Source organism: Cynoglossus semilaevis, chromosome 3 (genome assembly GCF_000523025.1).
Source record: "Cynoglossus semilaevis isolate Cse_v1.0 chromosome 3, Cse_v1.0, whole genome shotgun sequence".
NCBI lineage: Eukaryota > Metazoa > Chordata > Actinopteri > Pleuronectiformes > Cynoglossidae > Cynoglossus > Cynoglossus semilaevis.
In genome coordinates this window covers 8,889,850-8,904,846 of record NC_024309.1, presented here as the reverse complement: position 1 = coordinate 8,904,846, position 14,997 = coordinate 8,889,850, and the positions used below count along the sequence as shown (strand labels likewise).

Below are 14,997 nucleotides of genomic sequence, written 5' to 3'. Positions count from 1 at the left end.
CACAGCAATAAATTAGGTGAGAAAAAAAAGTATGTGTATATAAAGCTTTCACTCTTACTGTGCTGTGACGTTGTTGTTTTCTCTCCAAAGAGATGCTGACTGCTCCTGCTGCTGAAGAAGACGATTCTCTGTCTCTGTCCTCTGCTCTGGAGAGACACAGCTCTGTGGACACCATCGCTACTGAAGCCTGGTTACGGCCTGGAACATCGTCTGCTGTGAAACGGTCTGTGTGTAGAGAGAGACCACTCAGCAGAGAGGAACGTCCACGGTGGCTCACACATAATGTCACATAACTTTCCAAGAAACTGCATCTGGACTGAAAACTTAAATTATTCATTCAAGTCGAGTCCAATTTTTGTATGATGTAGTGAGACATTTAGAATTAAGTAAAATTGATTGTTTTATTATTATTTATGACCCATTCAATTCAATTTACAGCACCTTATGTCATTTTCAGGACAGTTTTATTAATTTTCCTCAGTCAACTTGTAATTATTTTTAGGTTTTCTACTGATTTGTTTTTTCTTGGACGGATGTCAGTTAACTTTTGGCCAATTATAGCTAATTAACAATTAAGCAGGGCAGTTTGTGTAGCTTTTAATTCTGCTTGCTACATTTTAGCCCAATATTCTGTTAGTTAAAAACATGTCTTATTGCCAATAACCCAACACGTTTGAAACATCAGGTGAATTTGAGCACTTCCAATAAACTGATTAAACAAAATTTAAAACTTGAATTCAAACCGATTTAATAGTAACGGCTGTACTACCGAAGAGACCCCAACCTTTGTTGCTGCACGGACCGGTTTCATTTAGGACAATATTCTCCCGGATCTGTCGTCTATTTGTGGCGCAAAACCTCGACAAAATAAAAATATACGAAGGATATTTACGTCAAACATAAAGTTCATTAAAGTATCAAGCACCGCAACGGTTAACACAACATGTTATATAAAGTCATAATCACCTGTGCCGACGGGTTTAAGTACTGTAGGTCTGTAAAGGCGACGTTTATTTTGAAAGGCAGAAGACAACTTCCCTCTCCTTCTCTCCTAGGACCTTTATTTTGACAACGTCCTTACGTACATATCCAAATAAGTTGTAATTGGGCGAGAATCCGGTCATTTTCACAGTAAAACATCTTTCCTACTCCCCAAATGGCAATTCATGTTTTTTAGCAACTCGGTGATGACTGGACTGACCAATGACGGAACCATTAGAATGTGTTATATGAAATGATGTAATGCTATCCTGAGGTCATCATGTTTGTTTACAAATGTGGAAAAATAATAGAAATAAAAAGGACTCGTGTTTTTTATCATTTCAAATCAACCAAGTTCAAAAACTTTATTGACCTAGAACCTGATTAAGATGCCAGATGATGTTTTGTACAGAAACTTGTACATTATCTTTTCGCTTTTTTTGCAACATAGAAAACTTTACATTGCTGTATCATATACATTATGTTTTCTACATCCATGAGCAGGAACACATCCCCATTCATACTTAAAGCACAGCTAACATCTGTCATTCTCTCTATACATTAAACCTTCCCCAAAACAAAAAAACAAAAAAAAACCAACAAAAAAAAAAAACATGAAATATATTATTATTATTATTAACCTTTGATTTTGTACACAAGAATGAAAACTAAAGTCCAAAAACGTGAAAACAGACTAAGTGACTTAAAAGCAGCTAACATCACTCATTCTTTTTTTCTTTTCTTCTTCTTCCAGTTTTCTTCTAACGTCCATTACAAACTTAACAAGTATAAAATAGAATAATTTAAACCCTTCAACATTCCAGCGGTTTATCTTTCTTTCCTCAAACACAAATCAATCGTACTGTGTGGGAACAATCATCAGGAGATGGTAAAGTCAAATAAATTATCACAAAAAAAAAGGTCAAATCTCCAGTGCATTAAAAAAAGAGAGATCAAGTGCAGCAAATCCATCAGAGGAAGGAAGAAAAAAACAAAATAAAAGAAATTTAGTGTGAGTTTATTTTACAGAGTGGCAGATCTGTACAACTAGTATCATCCAGGAGGCTAATCGGTACTAGTGTTAGCCGAATGAGGTGCAGACAAAAAGTGATCATGACTCTGGATTTGTCCTTTTGCCTATTATTGAAACATTTCATTCTGTAAGTATTAAATATACAGTAAGAAGCACACGTTGTATTTTACTTTGAAATATGTTCCGTCTGAGCAAATCAGAGACGTGACAGACTGTCAGTTGTTTTTCAGTAGTTTTATCCACAGGAGGCGTCGCTACACCTTGTATAAAGTGTTACATTTTGTTATTATGATATGAAGAACTCCATCTGAGTTCCCTGTGTACGGGTGGAGAAGAGGATTATGGGTGTGAAACAGGTAAAATGTGTTTGATAGGAGCTGGAGCATCATTGGGCCTCCTCCCCGGCCTCCTCCGCCACCTCTGTCGTCTCCGTCTCTCCTGACTGAGGTTGTATGGGCTCTGGTCTGGGCTCGGGCAGCTGTGCGATGTTGAAGACCAGGCCGATCCTCAGGTAGAACTTTCTGAGGACGGAGCGCAGCTCAGGGATGAGGTCGAACTGCATGATCTCACACAGCAGGGGGTAGTACCTGGACGCATGGGCCTTGAACTGGAAGGTGGAGGAAGAAGTCACACAAGTTATTTTAATGACCAGAGAACGTGTGTCTCTCTATGAACTCACATAAACCTGTTCTGAAAACCTGCCTGACATAGCTGAGAAAACATCAAGCAAGTGTGCATGAGGTGAGGAAGTGGTCAGTGGTTGGAAAAAAAAAAAGTATGATGTAGATGAAAGTTGTCTTTGGTTGCTCACCCTCTCATCGCTGATCTTTAGCACCTTGGTGAGGAAGAGCAGCAGCAGGTTAGTCCAGGCCTCTCTGTGACTCTCTGAGGTCAGGGTCAAGAAGTAGGCTACGGCCTCACTGCACACACTGCACACACACAGGACAAAGAAAACTGATACATGAGTGTGTTTGTGGCACACAAACAGGCTTTGTTTGACATTTTGAAAGAATTCCAGTGCAATTCAGTAGCAAAAACAACTGTACTTATAATTTGGCTATTTCTTGTGGGACTGACTTTTAAGCCACTTCCTGTCGACATTTTGTTGTTTTTAAAGCCCACCTCTTAATTTGTCTTAAGTTGTTTTACCCTTCTGTCCTTTGTGTTGTTTTGTTATGTTACATTCTAATGATTCGCAGCTATCGCTATTGGTTTAGCATTTCTGCTACAGAAAATATGTGCATCTTGAGCTTTTGCTGCCATGATGTTTACAAATGTTGACATTTTTTGACATTTTCCTCCTAAAGGTTACATCTTTCAGTTTTCCTCAGCAGTTGCTCATTTGATCCTCTGACTGAAACCAATTAGACATTTTCTCCACAGTTTTCAGCCTCAGGGCCTGTGGCCTGACCTCTGACCTTGCTCCTGACCCTCCGATTTTCAAACCACATCAACACCATATGTGGGTCATTCAGCCTCCAATATATTAACTTTGCTGCTCTTTAATCTCTATGACAGTCACCTGCCTCCAGTAATTAAAGTCGTGTGTTCTGTTTCTTTATGTTACAGTTTAAATGCCTTCAACATTCTGTCTGAACATTCTGTCTGAACATTCTGTCTACGGTCCTGAAGTGACTCGCATGCAGAGAAGAAGACGTCACACACTGTGTTTAAGGAAGTAAATATGAACGCATCACATGTCAACTGTCCTTCTTGTGTGCTTTCTTACTTGAGAAGTCGCCTCTGCACCTCTGCCCAGGCGTCTTGTCGACTTTCGTCCGTGTACATGCGGAAGAGGATGCGCAGGCCACAGGCCAGACTGCTGGTCTCCTGCTTCAACAGGTTTGGCTTTGATTTTCCCTTAAATCCTTCATTATGCACATTAAAAAAAGACAGAACTGTAAATGGAAATGCTGGGCAAAAACAAGCAGCAGAACAGCTGGAATATATGGATTAAAACACAAAGGTTGATAAAAGCTGTTTTCTTCTTCACCTGCTTTCCACAGGAGAGTCCTCTGCTCGTTGTTGGAGTTAAAGGCTTTGGCGAAGTGGTGAGACTCCAGCAGGCAGTCCAGCATCTTCAGAAGCTGCTCAGACGTCAAGTACCGATACATGCCCTGGTCCTGGGTCTCCACCGGGACCACTGCTGTGTGTGCATCTCTCTACAGGAACAACAACATAAAGAGTGTGTACTGTAAAGGAGGCAGAATCACAATGACACAGCACCACAGTGTGACTCCTGACAGTGAGATGTCTGTACCTGAGCGGCTGCAAAGTTCTCAGCGTCCTCCTTCTTACTGGTGGCAGGAAAAAACACAACGTTGTCGATGGTCTGGATGAGCTCCAGCTGAACCACACACTTGATCAGCAGAGCTGAGAATAAACGCTGCTCCAGGACCTCTGTGGAGGAGACATGGAGAAGTGCATCATGCAAATGTTTCCTTCAAATCCTAAACAAACTTCTGGACCGTATTTAAAGAGGCTCACTTGTTGGTGTCCTACTCTTGTCCTCGAACATGCCCGAGGCTGTGCTGTACTGACTCTGTCGACGGTTCTCCACGCTCACTCTGTCTGCACTGCTGATGGACTGTTGGTCTTCAGAGCGGGACTGGATGTCCACAGACTTCTGGGAGATGGTGTCCTGAAAACATCAGGAAAACATATATAATTTAGATCGATGTACATGTGTGTCCCTGCTGAGTTGATGTGTTTTAGGGGTCGCCATGGTAAGAAGAAATGTGCACAGGGTTAAAAGACCCTGGTTTAAGAACAAACCCCTGACCATAATAAATGATAGACAGCATTCAGATCTGAGGAATTATTCACACAATAATCAGATGAATGTTGTTTACCAGCTGTTTGTCTGAGAGACTCTGTGTCATATGTTCTCCTTCTGGTCTCCATGTTAACAACCTGAAAACACCGAGAAAGAATTGGTTCAGTCGATGTCAATACTGATCATCAAGGACAATATAACAAACTGTAAAACCGCCTTGTGGCCACACTGTCGTCTCTGGCTTTGAATTTCGCCACCAAAACTGCAGCAGAGACAATGAGGGAACAAAAAGAAAATGGACAAGAGAAAAATGGTGACAGCTCCTCAGAGCCGCCTCTGCGTTTTCCCTGCAGTGACTCACGTGTGTGGGATGGTGGTCTTGAAGATGTCCAGCATGCAGTTACAAATCTTGTCCCAGGTCTCGGGTGAGAACTTCTCTCCGTTCAGGATGACCACGTTCTCCAGACAGTTGGTGCCAGAGCGGGCAAGCTGCTCGTTATCTACAGACCAACAAGTGGAGAAGAGGAGAGAGAGGGGAGCGTTAGAGAGAGGGAGCGAGAGACCTTACCGTGACATTCTACAAATTCCAACTTCATGTGATTACACAAAAACTATAAAAAATACAGAAATAGTCACTTCTCACCTTGCTGCACACACCAGTAGAGCTGAGCCAGAATATCGTCCAGCAGAACATCACAGAGAGACTCAAAGTACTGGGTGAAGACGTCACAGATGGCATAAAGTGCATGGTTACAGGTGGTGGTCATCCACTCTGCTTTCTGTGAAGGAGGGGTTCAACAGAAGGTGGAGACAAAGTGAGTGATTGAAGGTCTTAAAAAGATTTTTTTTAAAAGGTTACAGTCTCTTACTTCAGTCTGTTGCTCGGGCAGCTTCATGTTGTCGAAGATCCTGAAGACGATTCTGAACAAATCCTGCCACCAGTGCTTCTCAAAGGTGTGGCCGTAGGTTTTCATCACTTCAAACATCACTGTTAGACCCCTGGGATGAACACGTGAACACATTTTTTTTTTCAAATATTTGATCAAAGCCCAAAGCCTTTGAACTATGACCTCACGGTGACCTTCTCCTACCTAGTCCTGACGTCCAGCTTACACCTGTTGATGATGCAGGAGAGCTCAAAGAGAATGGGGAACCATCCTCTCACCCACACGCGGTCCTCAGGAGCCACGTTGATGTCATCACTGGTGTAGTCTTTGAACGCCTGGCGCACAAGAAAAGGAACAATTATATTATACGTATATATACAGTACATACAGTTTATACTGTATACATATATATGTATAAAACACAAATGTTTCTTCACAAGTACTGATGATGATATAAATATATGTTTTAATATATGTTTTTTAATATATGTTTTAAATGTTGTCTAATGTTGAAGGACTGCTGACCTGCGGCCTGTCTGAGACGTATTTAGCGCAGTGTCTGATGAGGCGGATGGCTTCCATGCTGGTGTCTGGGAAGGAGGCGTTACAGGCGAACTCGGACAGACACTTAACGGCGTCTTGGAAGGAGTCGATGGTGGCTGCAAAGTGCTTTTCAAATACATTCGCTGAGGAGATGGGAAGGAGACAGTGGAGGGTGGGGGTGGAAACAACGGAATTAGTTATAATTCAACAAGTTAAGATGCTAATATTTCTCGACTCTGCAGGTCTCTGTTGGACTTACTGACGATGTGACCTGTGGTCTGAAAGGCCAGCTCCACGATGCTCTCGTCCTGATCTGAAGCAGCCAAGTGGAAGACGGAGAAGATGTTCTTCCAGCCTGAGCGGATGTTTGCCGCCTGGGAGTTGACCATCTGAGCGATGCAGCGTACGACCATGTCTCTGATGGTGGGGGACCTTCAGGAGGAAGCAGAAAAAAACCCCAGATATAAATAAAGATGTAGAATAGAAGTAGAAGGAAAGAAGGAATCTAAAACTAAAGAAAGTAAAAGACTTCTTCGATTAAAATTGAATGTCCAATAACTGTAAAAGATCTCAATAGAATCACCTGAATTCTTTAAATAATAAAACAAAATGTCAGTGACTGTAACCACAGTGAAGAGCTTGTCTGATTGCTTGAGAGTTATGAATGAGAGAAAGGCTGTGCCTCCACTTACCATTACAGACACACACACACACCTTCAGCCAGTGTGAGTGGCTCTAATGGCACACTGTGCTGCAGGGTCACACGTGGCTGACTGCCATCTTCCCTGTGTTAAGGCTCTGGGTCTGTACAGCGTGTGGGTGGATTTATATTTGCACTGCTACTCTATCACATCAATGAAAAGTGCTCTGCAGTAAAACAGCCCGCTCTCAGACGATTACATCGGCCAAATCAAACTCCCCCTAACTGATGGCTCTTTAAATTCCTTGGATCAAACAAGCAGATGGATAAAAAGGCTGAAAATGCATCGACAGGCTGACGAGAGCAAAGTGAAACAGGCTCTGATAACTCTCTCTCTCTCTCACTCAAAGCTGTGGAGCCAAATGTGATCTATTTGTGTAAACTCAAGAAAGTGTGTATGTGTGTGTGTTTTTTTTTAACCTGTTCTTCTTCATGATGTGTTCAAAAGGCCTCAGGAAATCTTTCTGGAATCTGAAATTAGCCAACTCCCCCTTCTCCAGGAATTTCATAGACAGCTGTCTGAGAGAGTCCACCGCGAAAATCGCCACATCTTCATTTGAATTACAGCCAACCTGCGGGGAGAGAACGCACATTTTAACACCGAAGCTGTACAATTGTGCAGCGAGAAGAAAGATTAGACCCCAAGGTAAAATCATTTAGTCCACAATCTAAAGAAATAAAAGAAGTATTTCGCAGTGACTCAGTAAGTAGCCGAATGTTCGGTGAAAAGTGCGTCCTTGAGATCCAGGATAAAGAGAGAAAGCTTTTTTGGCAACAGCTTGTGTTTATCAGCGACTGGAATCGTGCTGCAGAACAGAAGGTGGGAAAGAAGGAAAACAAATGTTTGTCGCTCACTTCGTCTGCCGCACTAACCTTATAGATCAAGGAAATGATTCATAACAACGACGTCGCAAAACTACACCTGACCGTGTAAAACAAAGTACTTTGTAAAAGTATCCTGTGAAACACATGCCTGACCGGTGTCCCGTCCTCACCCACCTTGTTGAAATGGTCTCCGATGACCTCCCAGATCCTGGACCACTGCAGCCTGATGCGGCCCATGTTGTAGTAGGAGATCTCCACTATTTTCTGCAGGCTGAACATACGTGGGTGTGTGGGCGAGGCCAGCTCATCCATGGACACGGCACAAAGCCATCGCACGAAATCAACTGGTGAACGCAAAAATGTTGACCACGAGTGAGGAAAGACAAAAACTGTGCTCAACATGACTCATGATGAACAAAAATAGCAACAATGTATGAGCCGTCAGGACAAAACAGTGAAAAAAAAAAAAAAAAAAAAGCTACTTTACATGAACTCACCTATTGCATTACCATCCAGTCTGGTAGAACCAGTGAATATCCTGGAGCAGAGGAGAGATGATACAATATTTATTTTAAAATAAATCACATATCCATGAACAGCAAAGAAAACATGTAAAAGATGAGATAATAATGCAAACAAAAATAAATAAGAAAAAAACAAACAAAAAACATTATCTAATATTGTATTGCAGTGTTCAAACTCTGAACTTTTTTTTTTCATTTAAACATATTCTTTTAAAAACTTTGAATGGTACTAAAAAACCCTCTCAGTCCGTTCATTGTTCACAATGTAACGCCACTGTTTGCATGAACTCCAATGAAAGGACTTGATACGTGATAACATCAAACCCAAGAACAAAAATGCATGATATGAAACAGGTTGGGCTTCAACCTTAACAAGTGAACTATTAATGCATTTGAAAAAAATAAGTTTCCTATCAGAGCAGGAGCATGGACTCCTCCAGTACCTGTCCACAGCCACCACCACACTCTGAGAGCTGGTCTCGCCAATGGATTCCTGAATGCTGGCAATCTGCTTACGGTCCACCGTTCCTCCGACTACAGAGACAAGCAGAGAGGATTAAAACATGATTCTCTGACAGTTGATAATTGGTCCCATATGTGTGTGACCTATTCATCGACACGGCAGACAAACAAACCACAGCTGCGGCTGCTCACCTAAACCCAGGTACTCGTCGCTGCCCTGCTCTTTGGTGCTAGCCACAAAGCCCTCTTTACCCCGTACCGTCCCTGAGATGTAGCGTGGTTTCACACCAGTACCGATGAGCTGAGCCAACTCCAACTGACTGATGCACTTCATGATCTGACCGGAGAAATATTTACACCTCATTTAGTGTTTAAACAAACTGTAGAAACTGGGACAGAGCGTTAGAGATTGGTCTAGGACAGACGTGGGCAAACTTTGTGACTGGCGGGCCACAGCGGGTCCTAACATTTGACCGGGGGGTTGGGGGAGGAGGTCAGAAGCAGAGATGTGAACTATGCTTTTAAATTTTTCTATGCCATCTACTGGAGAGATGTGCACATTGAAGGGAAAAGGTAGAAGTGTAAGACAATATAAAATAATTATTTATTGGACAATTATTTGGACATGTTCGGCAGGCCAGATTACAAGACCAAATGGGCCACATCTGGCCCTCGGGCCATAGTGTGCCCCGGCCTGATCTAGGACCACGAACATGATGTTCAGAGTCACAAAACACCAGGTTCGACCACACTGGAGATTCAAGTTTGGCAGAGTGGCTTATTATTTGAATACAACGATTAGCTTACAGTACCTCGTGCCAGGAGTTGCCCAGGTAGTTGCCATCAGTGTGAGCCACAGTGATGAGGGTTTTGATGGTGTCGATGTTCTTCTGCTTCATTTCTGCGATGCCAGAGCTGGCTGTCAGCAGAGTGAAACGTGCCAGGGCCTGGACGTATGCGTCTCTCTCCAGCTGTTACACGGACATAACACCAAATAATATCGCGTCAGAAATATTCCAGAGTCCAGAGGAAAGTGTTCTTCCGTCTGGTGAATCGGCAGTACCTGTATGGTGAAGATGCAGGCTATCCTGATGGCACACCGGATGCCTTCAAGACAGAGAGAGGCCACATCAGTGTCATCACAGTCCTGGAGACCCACACTGAACGCAGCCAAGAAGGGTGTCCATGCCAGCTGAGGACCAAAGACAAATTAAAAAATTAATTCAGCCGAAGTGTCCGACAGTGAAGCTGTCAGTGTCTCCCAGCATTACCTTAAACATGGGCCTGACGTGCTCCAGATGTGTAGCGCTGGTGAAGGGAGCCTGGACGTGGCTGACGGCCTCCATCAGCGCTTTGGCCGTCTTGGCCATCTGCTCCATCTCTACGTTGTAGAGGAGACGCCTCTGCTTCTCACTGGCCACATCTGAGGGAGAATCAGGAGCAGAGAATCACAGTTAAAAACCCACAAAGACCTGCTAACAAGCTACAGATCAGTTATCAAAAAGGGACAAAGCAATCTCATTGCAGGTTAAAGTTGCAAAGGTTAACTGAACTGAAAAAGGACTGCAGGACCACGTTTCTATTGGACACTTCACCAGCCATGTGACACCACTTTTTGTCCTGCTTTACTGTCTCTTTTTCCTCTGAACAGGAACATGTGTTCCCAGCTCTACTGTAGTACTTATACCATAATACTTCAATGTCCATATTTTATTTACCATCTATTCATAGAACATAGAGACTGATACTTTAGTACCAATTTCATATTAAATACAATGTAACAATATCGATCGGTCGAAGAAAGAGAAAAGTTTGTTGAGTTCTTTTAAAAATGTATATTATTTACTTATAGTTTTATATTTCATGAGCACCTGAAGCTGTGGCAGTGAATGTAATTCATGATCTCTTTTCAGTCCACTACTGAATGACTTATTAAGACATCTTTACTCCTTATGCCCATTTCTTGTAATGAAAATCTAATGAAGAGTCAGAACATCTCTATATAATCTTATTTACATTGGAAGCATCGACTGGGGCTGTAAATTGTATCCAAAAACCATTACAGCTGGGGAATATATCAGGTAAATGACTCTGGGTTGATACCAGGTCTGTTTGTGTGACTCACTCTGCTTGTTGGACTTCATGGTGAGCTCCTTCGTCTCCTTCATGGCGATCTTTTTCCCTGCGATCTCATCGTAGATGGCGGAGAGGTTTTCCTCCGGCAGGTCTTTGCTGTCGTTGATGCCTCGGTTCATCTTGATGTATTGCTCTTTAGTCATTTTATTCTTCACCTTTGTGGACGACAGGGACGCAGATATACGGGTCAAAAGCTGCTCATGTGAAACGCTGTGATTTACTGTAGGAAATATCTGAGGAAATGAGCGCCGGTCGGCCCACCTGTGGACTGTGGAGGTCTGTTGTCAACATGATGATGGAGTAGGCCAGGACGTACGCAGTGTCAGCACTGGCGAACAGGGTTTGCCTACATTTGTGAAAAGGAGACAGGGTGGACATCAGTGGTGCTCTTAGGGGCTTAGCTACTGCCAGAGAAAAAGTCAGTGACGTCTGCACAGAATTTCAATCTCCATCTAAACTTACTCATTTACAATTTAGTCACTTTGGTTGGACACAATTGGAAATTTAATTTTTTCAACTTCTGACTGTAGGTTATAGTGTTCTGACAGTTTCTGGTCCAGATAAATAAGGACACCCACCCCTGATTGCACTCCAGATATCTTGCTGCGAATTTCTCCATGAGCCGGTCAATCTTCTGGGCCTCTCCGGGGAGCCTGAAGCCCTCCAGGAATATTCTGAGAGCTGAGACAAAATCTTTGCCATGGAAGTCCATTTGATCCACGTAGGCGTACATAACCTCTTTATTGAAACGATCATTATCCCCGAGGAACTCTCCCACTTGGGTCTAAGAGAAAGAAAAAAAAGAAAGAAAGAAGAAGAAAATAAACCGAAACAAGTTAGACATTTTTTTTCTTCAATACTACAATGTAGTATAAACAAGGTTAAATTCCAGCAACTCACGTATCTAACTCCAGGAGAAAATCAATTTCAACACAGCAACGTACAGTGTGTAGATATAACATTGTCCTTTGGCGGCTAATACACAAACAATAAGCTGCTGCTGCTGCTGAGGCACCACTGCAGTAAAGAGCCACATGTTATGAACACTGTTTGGTGCTGATCACTGTGCTGTGCACTCAGTGACAGTGCTGGCTCACTGTGAGAATTGATGCTGCAATTTTGCCCTCCTCGTGAGATACACACACTTTACCAGGGACTGTTGGCTGGAGAGTTAATAACACAGAGCTAATGTGGCTCAGCACTTTCTGTTAGCACTTGCAGACTGATGATGTCACCACCCCTTTAAATATGGCATTAATTATAGAGTAATAAAAGATGGAAAAATCAAACATTGCATTGTTCGCAATGGTCTCAACAAACACAACGTTTGAGAAGATACTGCATTGTTCGCAATGGTCTCAACAAACCATTCTCTCAACAACGTTTGAGAAGATATAACACAACTACGACGGCCATTTATTACATTCTTTTGGTATTAAAGTCTGAAAAACCTTTGTTTCATTATTCCAGTTGGTGGCAGCAGATGTTTCTCTGAGGGGACACAAGACAAATAAGACTGCCTTCTGTTCTACGCTGAAGTTTTCTCTCCGAAAAACACTCGATCAGATGAGATGAAAAAGACAAAACAACTCACTAAATTCCATGCTTTCGTTAAATCACCTGTGGCCTTAGTTATAGACTAAATTCCATGCTTTCGTTAAATCACTAGTTATAGACATGACAACATGACAACAAATAATAAAAAAACATAAAATCCTAGAAACCTCCTGCTCAGACTCAGATGTTTAGCCGTGTATGTTATTGTTGTCGTCTGGTGCTTTAGGAATGAGTTGTACAAGTGTTTTGTGTTGATGTGTGTTCCTCATTTATTTGTGTCAGGTTTCACATGTGACTCCAGTATAATATAAATGTCTGTCTGTATTTGAATGCACTTAGACTTTTGCTCAAAACTTAACGCTTAATACATGTGAAAAAAAATCATCGCCCCAGGATTTAAAGCAGACTATTTGATGTTGCTGTCTGAGCAGAAACACCTTTTATTTTGAAAATATTCTAAATACATCAAACAAAGATGGAATTTCTGGAAAAAAAGCCTCAAAAACATCTTACTGAATCCAGTCTTTCTTCTTGGTGCAGAAACTGAGCAAGGTCCTCAGGGGTTGTTCCCAGCATGCCTTGCTCTTGTAGGTACTGGATGCCTCTCTTTGGTTTCTTATTAAACCTATGAAAAATTAAACGAACCGTACTGTGAAACCGTCATCATAGCAACACAGCAATTTCATGTGAAGGATCTAAAGTTATACTTGGAACTCACAGGTCAATGCCTTGCTCAATGATCTCCTTCTGCTGTTTGAGGACCTCAAACTGCTCCGGGTTGTCGGTACCTGACATCTGTGTGCTGTAACTACCGATGCCGGACGAGGCTGTGGAGTCCAGAGAGTTGATGCTGCCATAGCGGTTTATGGTCTCGGGAGCTTTGGTCTCTGTGCTCTCCTGCTCTGGTGGTTTCTCCTGGCCTGAGGAGTAAAACCAAAAAAAAAAAAAACATGAAGGAGGAACAACTAACAATATTTCAAGTTTGTCTATTGCTGCGTTAAGAAGTCAGTGACGATCTGATGGCAGCATAAAATGAGCTGGAAAAACAAACAAACTGCAGCACAGATCAAAACAACCCCCAGGCCATTTGAATGATTCTTGTTGGCGAAGAAGTTATACACACCGCTGCTCATGGGCACAGCAACACACACACCTATTCACTGAGCAGGAGCCCAGCAGGACATGAAGGGGAGAATATTATGCGAAAGGTGGATTATCTAAAAACCTCCAGGGTACGGTGGAGGAAACGGCCAGGAACTGTGAATTTCTTAAGGCTGAAGAGATGAGCTGAGGGACGTGCTGTTCCTGCTGGTGTGTGTCCACCTGGTAACTGAGCTCAGGCCGGGAGTCTGATTACACACTGGAAACTCTTTAAAACATTCAGGACTGTGGCACAGTAATGTGAGCTGGCAGGCCACCTCCTTTTCTCTGACTCTACTGAGTGAGGAGGAGCGAGGTGGAGGAGCACGCCGAGGGAGGAGGGCATTAACGTTAAGTTTATGTTGCGTGCTAAAACTAAATTACATTTAGTTGCAGTTTTAGCCACTTAGCTCAGACCGTTTACTCCTTAAGATAATACTGTTCTGTCAGCCCGTCCAACGTTACTGGGTGAATTATCTCATCAAATCAACACTTTTTACACACACCATATATCTAATAATGGATTGTGAGCGACTGTAGACAACGGCTTAAGATTTCTACGTCAACTCTCGACTCTAAAAGCCACCATCAAGATGCAGAGCAGTGACAGAAAATCCACCTGTAATTCAACTCTGTAAAGCTAAATATTGAGTTATATTTAAGTTTTTCATATTAATATTTCCATTATTTGGATTAGTTACAACTGTGAAAATGAAATGAAATGAGTGAAAGTTTTTTTTTCTTCATATTAAGGTGTGTTAATTTACCACGATAAATTTCAACTAATCCACAGTTGCGGTGTGATTAATCAAATTTTAAAAATGTGCAATCATTTGACAGACCTAGTGTTTATGTGACATCATGTCACATGGTGTCAGTAAACACCACCAGTTCAGCTGCTCTGGATCTTAGCCTGAGGACGGCCTGTGGTGAATTTCAGTTTATCTGTTGTGAAAAGTTACATTTTCTTCTACATTGCAGCAACACCTTTGGCAAATAAAACCATTTCTTAACTCTGCAGTCGCCCCGGAGGTGGTACTTAACACACAGGATACACTACAGAGGGGTGAATCCGCACGGGTCAGTTTAAATGATCTCTCAGTTCTACACTAACCCCCCCAGGATTAGCCCGCTCCGGCCTCTGAACATCATCTGACTCAGTCGCCCACAGTCTGGCCCGAGCTGGGATTAGGAAAGCTCACGTTCCCTTCCAGAGCAGTATCTTCCCTAATCACCTTCAAACACTGTCGATCCCAGGGCTGATAGCAGGGGGCTGATAACACCGCGGGCGTTATCGCCGACCCCGGTGACGAACCGCAGGCTGACCGGAGGACAGTAAACCTGTTCTTAACCTCTCAGAAGTGAACCAGGGTCGTCTTACACCTCACACAAACAAATGCCAACGACTCGCTCCATTCAGCTTCACACTGCTG

At 42.6% G+C, this 14,997-nt stretch overlaps 1 protein-coding gene across 7 annotated transcripts in view; it reads right to left on the bottom strand.

Annotated features, from left to right (window-relative positions):
* arfgef1 (ADP-ribosylation factor guanine nucleotide-exchange factor 1 (brefeldin A-inhibited)) overlaps positions 1–14,997 on the bottom strand; it is a 48,823-nt gene that overhangs the window by 4,439 nt on the left and 29,387 nt on the right. For 3 of the 7 annotated variants that reach the window (XM_008307772.3, XM_017031706.2, XM_017031707.2), the window contains 26 exons: positions 13,143–13,344; positions 12,938–13,049; positions 11,446–11,651; positions 11,129–11,213; positions 10,857–11,022; positions 10,003–10,154; positions 9,795–9,923; positions 9,544–9,702; positions 8,924–9,068; positions 8,713–8,803; positions 8,243–8,283; positions 7,920–8,089; positions 7,341–7,492; positions 6,480–6,652; positions 6,203–6,363; positions 5,882–6,012; positions 5,660–5,789; positions 5,434–5,569; positions 5,152–5,290; positions 4,867–4,927; positions 4,502–4,655; positions 4,275–4,414; positions 4,008–4,176; positions 3,744–3,882; positions 2,826–2,943; positions 59–2,621 (listed from right to left, as the gene is read on the bottom strand). In XM_008307772.3, coding sequence (XP_008305994.1) covers positions 2,400–2,621; positions 2,826–2,943; positions 3,744–3,882; positions 4,008–4,176; positions 4,275–4,414; positions 4,502–4,655; positions 4,867–4,927; positions 5,152–5,290; positions 5,434–5,569; positions 5,660–5,789; positions 5,882–6,012; positions 6,203–6,363; positions 6,480–6,652; positions 7,341–7,492; positions 7,920–8,089; positions 8,243–8,283; positions 8,713–8,803; positions 8,924–9,068; positions 9,544–9,702; positions 9,795–9,923; positions 10,003–10,154; positions 10,857–11,022; positions 11,129–11,213; positions 11,446–11,651; positions 12,938–13,049; positions 13,143–13,344 — 3,683 coding nt within the window. In that variant the 3' untranslated portion in view covers positions 59–2,399. The remainder of the gene's footprint in view (positions 1–58; positions 2,622–2,825; positions 2,944–3,743; positions 3,883–4,007; positions 4,177–4,274; positions 4,415–4,501; positions 4,656–4,866; positions 4,928–5,151; positions 5,291–5,433; positions 5,570–5,659; positions 5,790–5,881; positions 6,013–6,202; positions 6,364–6,479; positions 6,653–7,340; positions 7,493–7,919; positions 8,090–8,242; positions 8,284–8,712; positions 8,804–8,923; positions 9,069–9,543; positions 9,703–9,794; positions 9,924–10,002; positions 10,155–10,856; positions 11,023–11,128; positions 11,214–11,445; positions 11,652–12,937; positions 13,050–13,142; positions 13,345–14,997) is intronic. The other 4 variants (XM_025054645.1, XM_025054643.1, XM_025054644.1 and 1 more) reach the window with 4 other exon arrangements.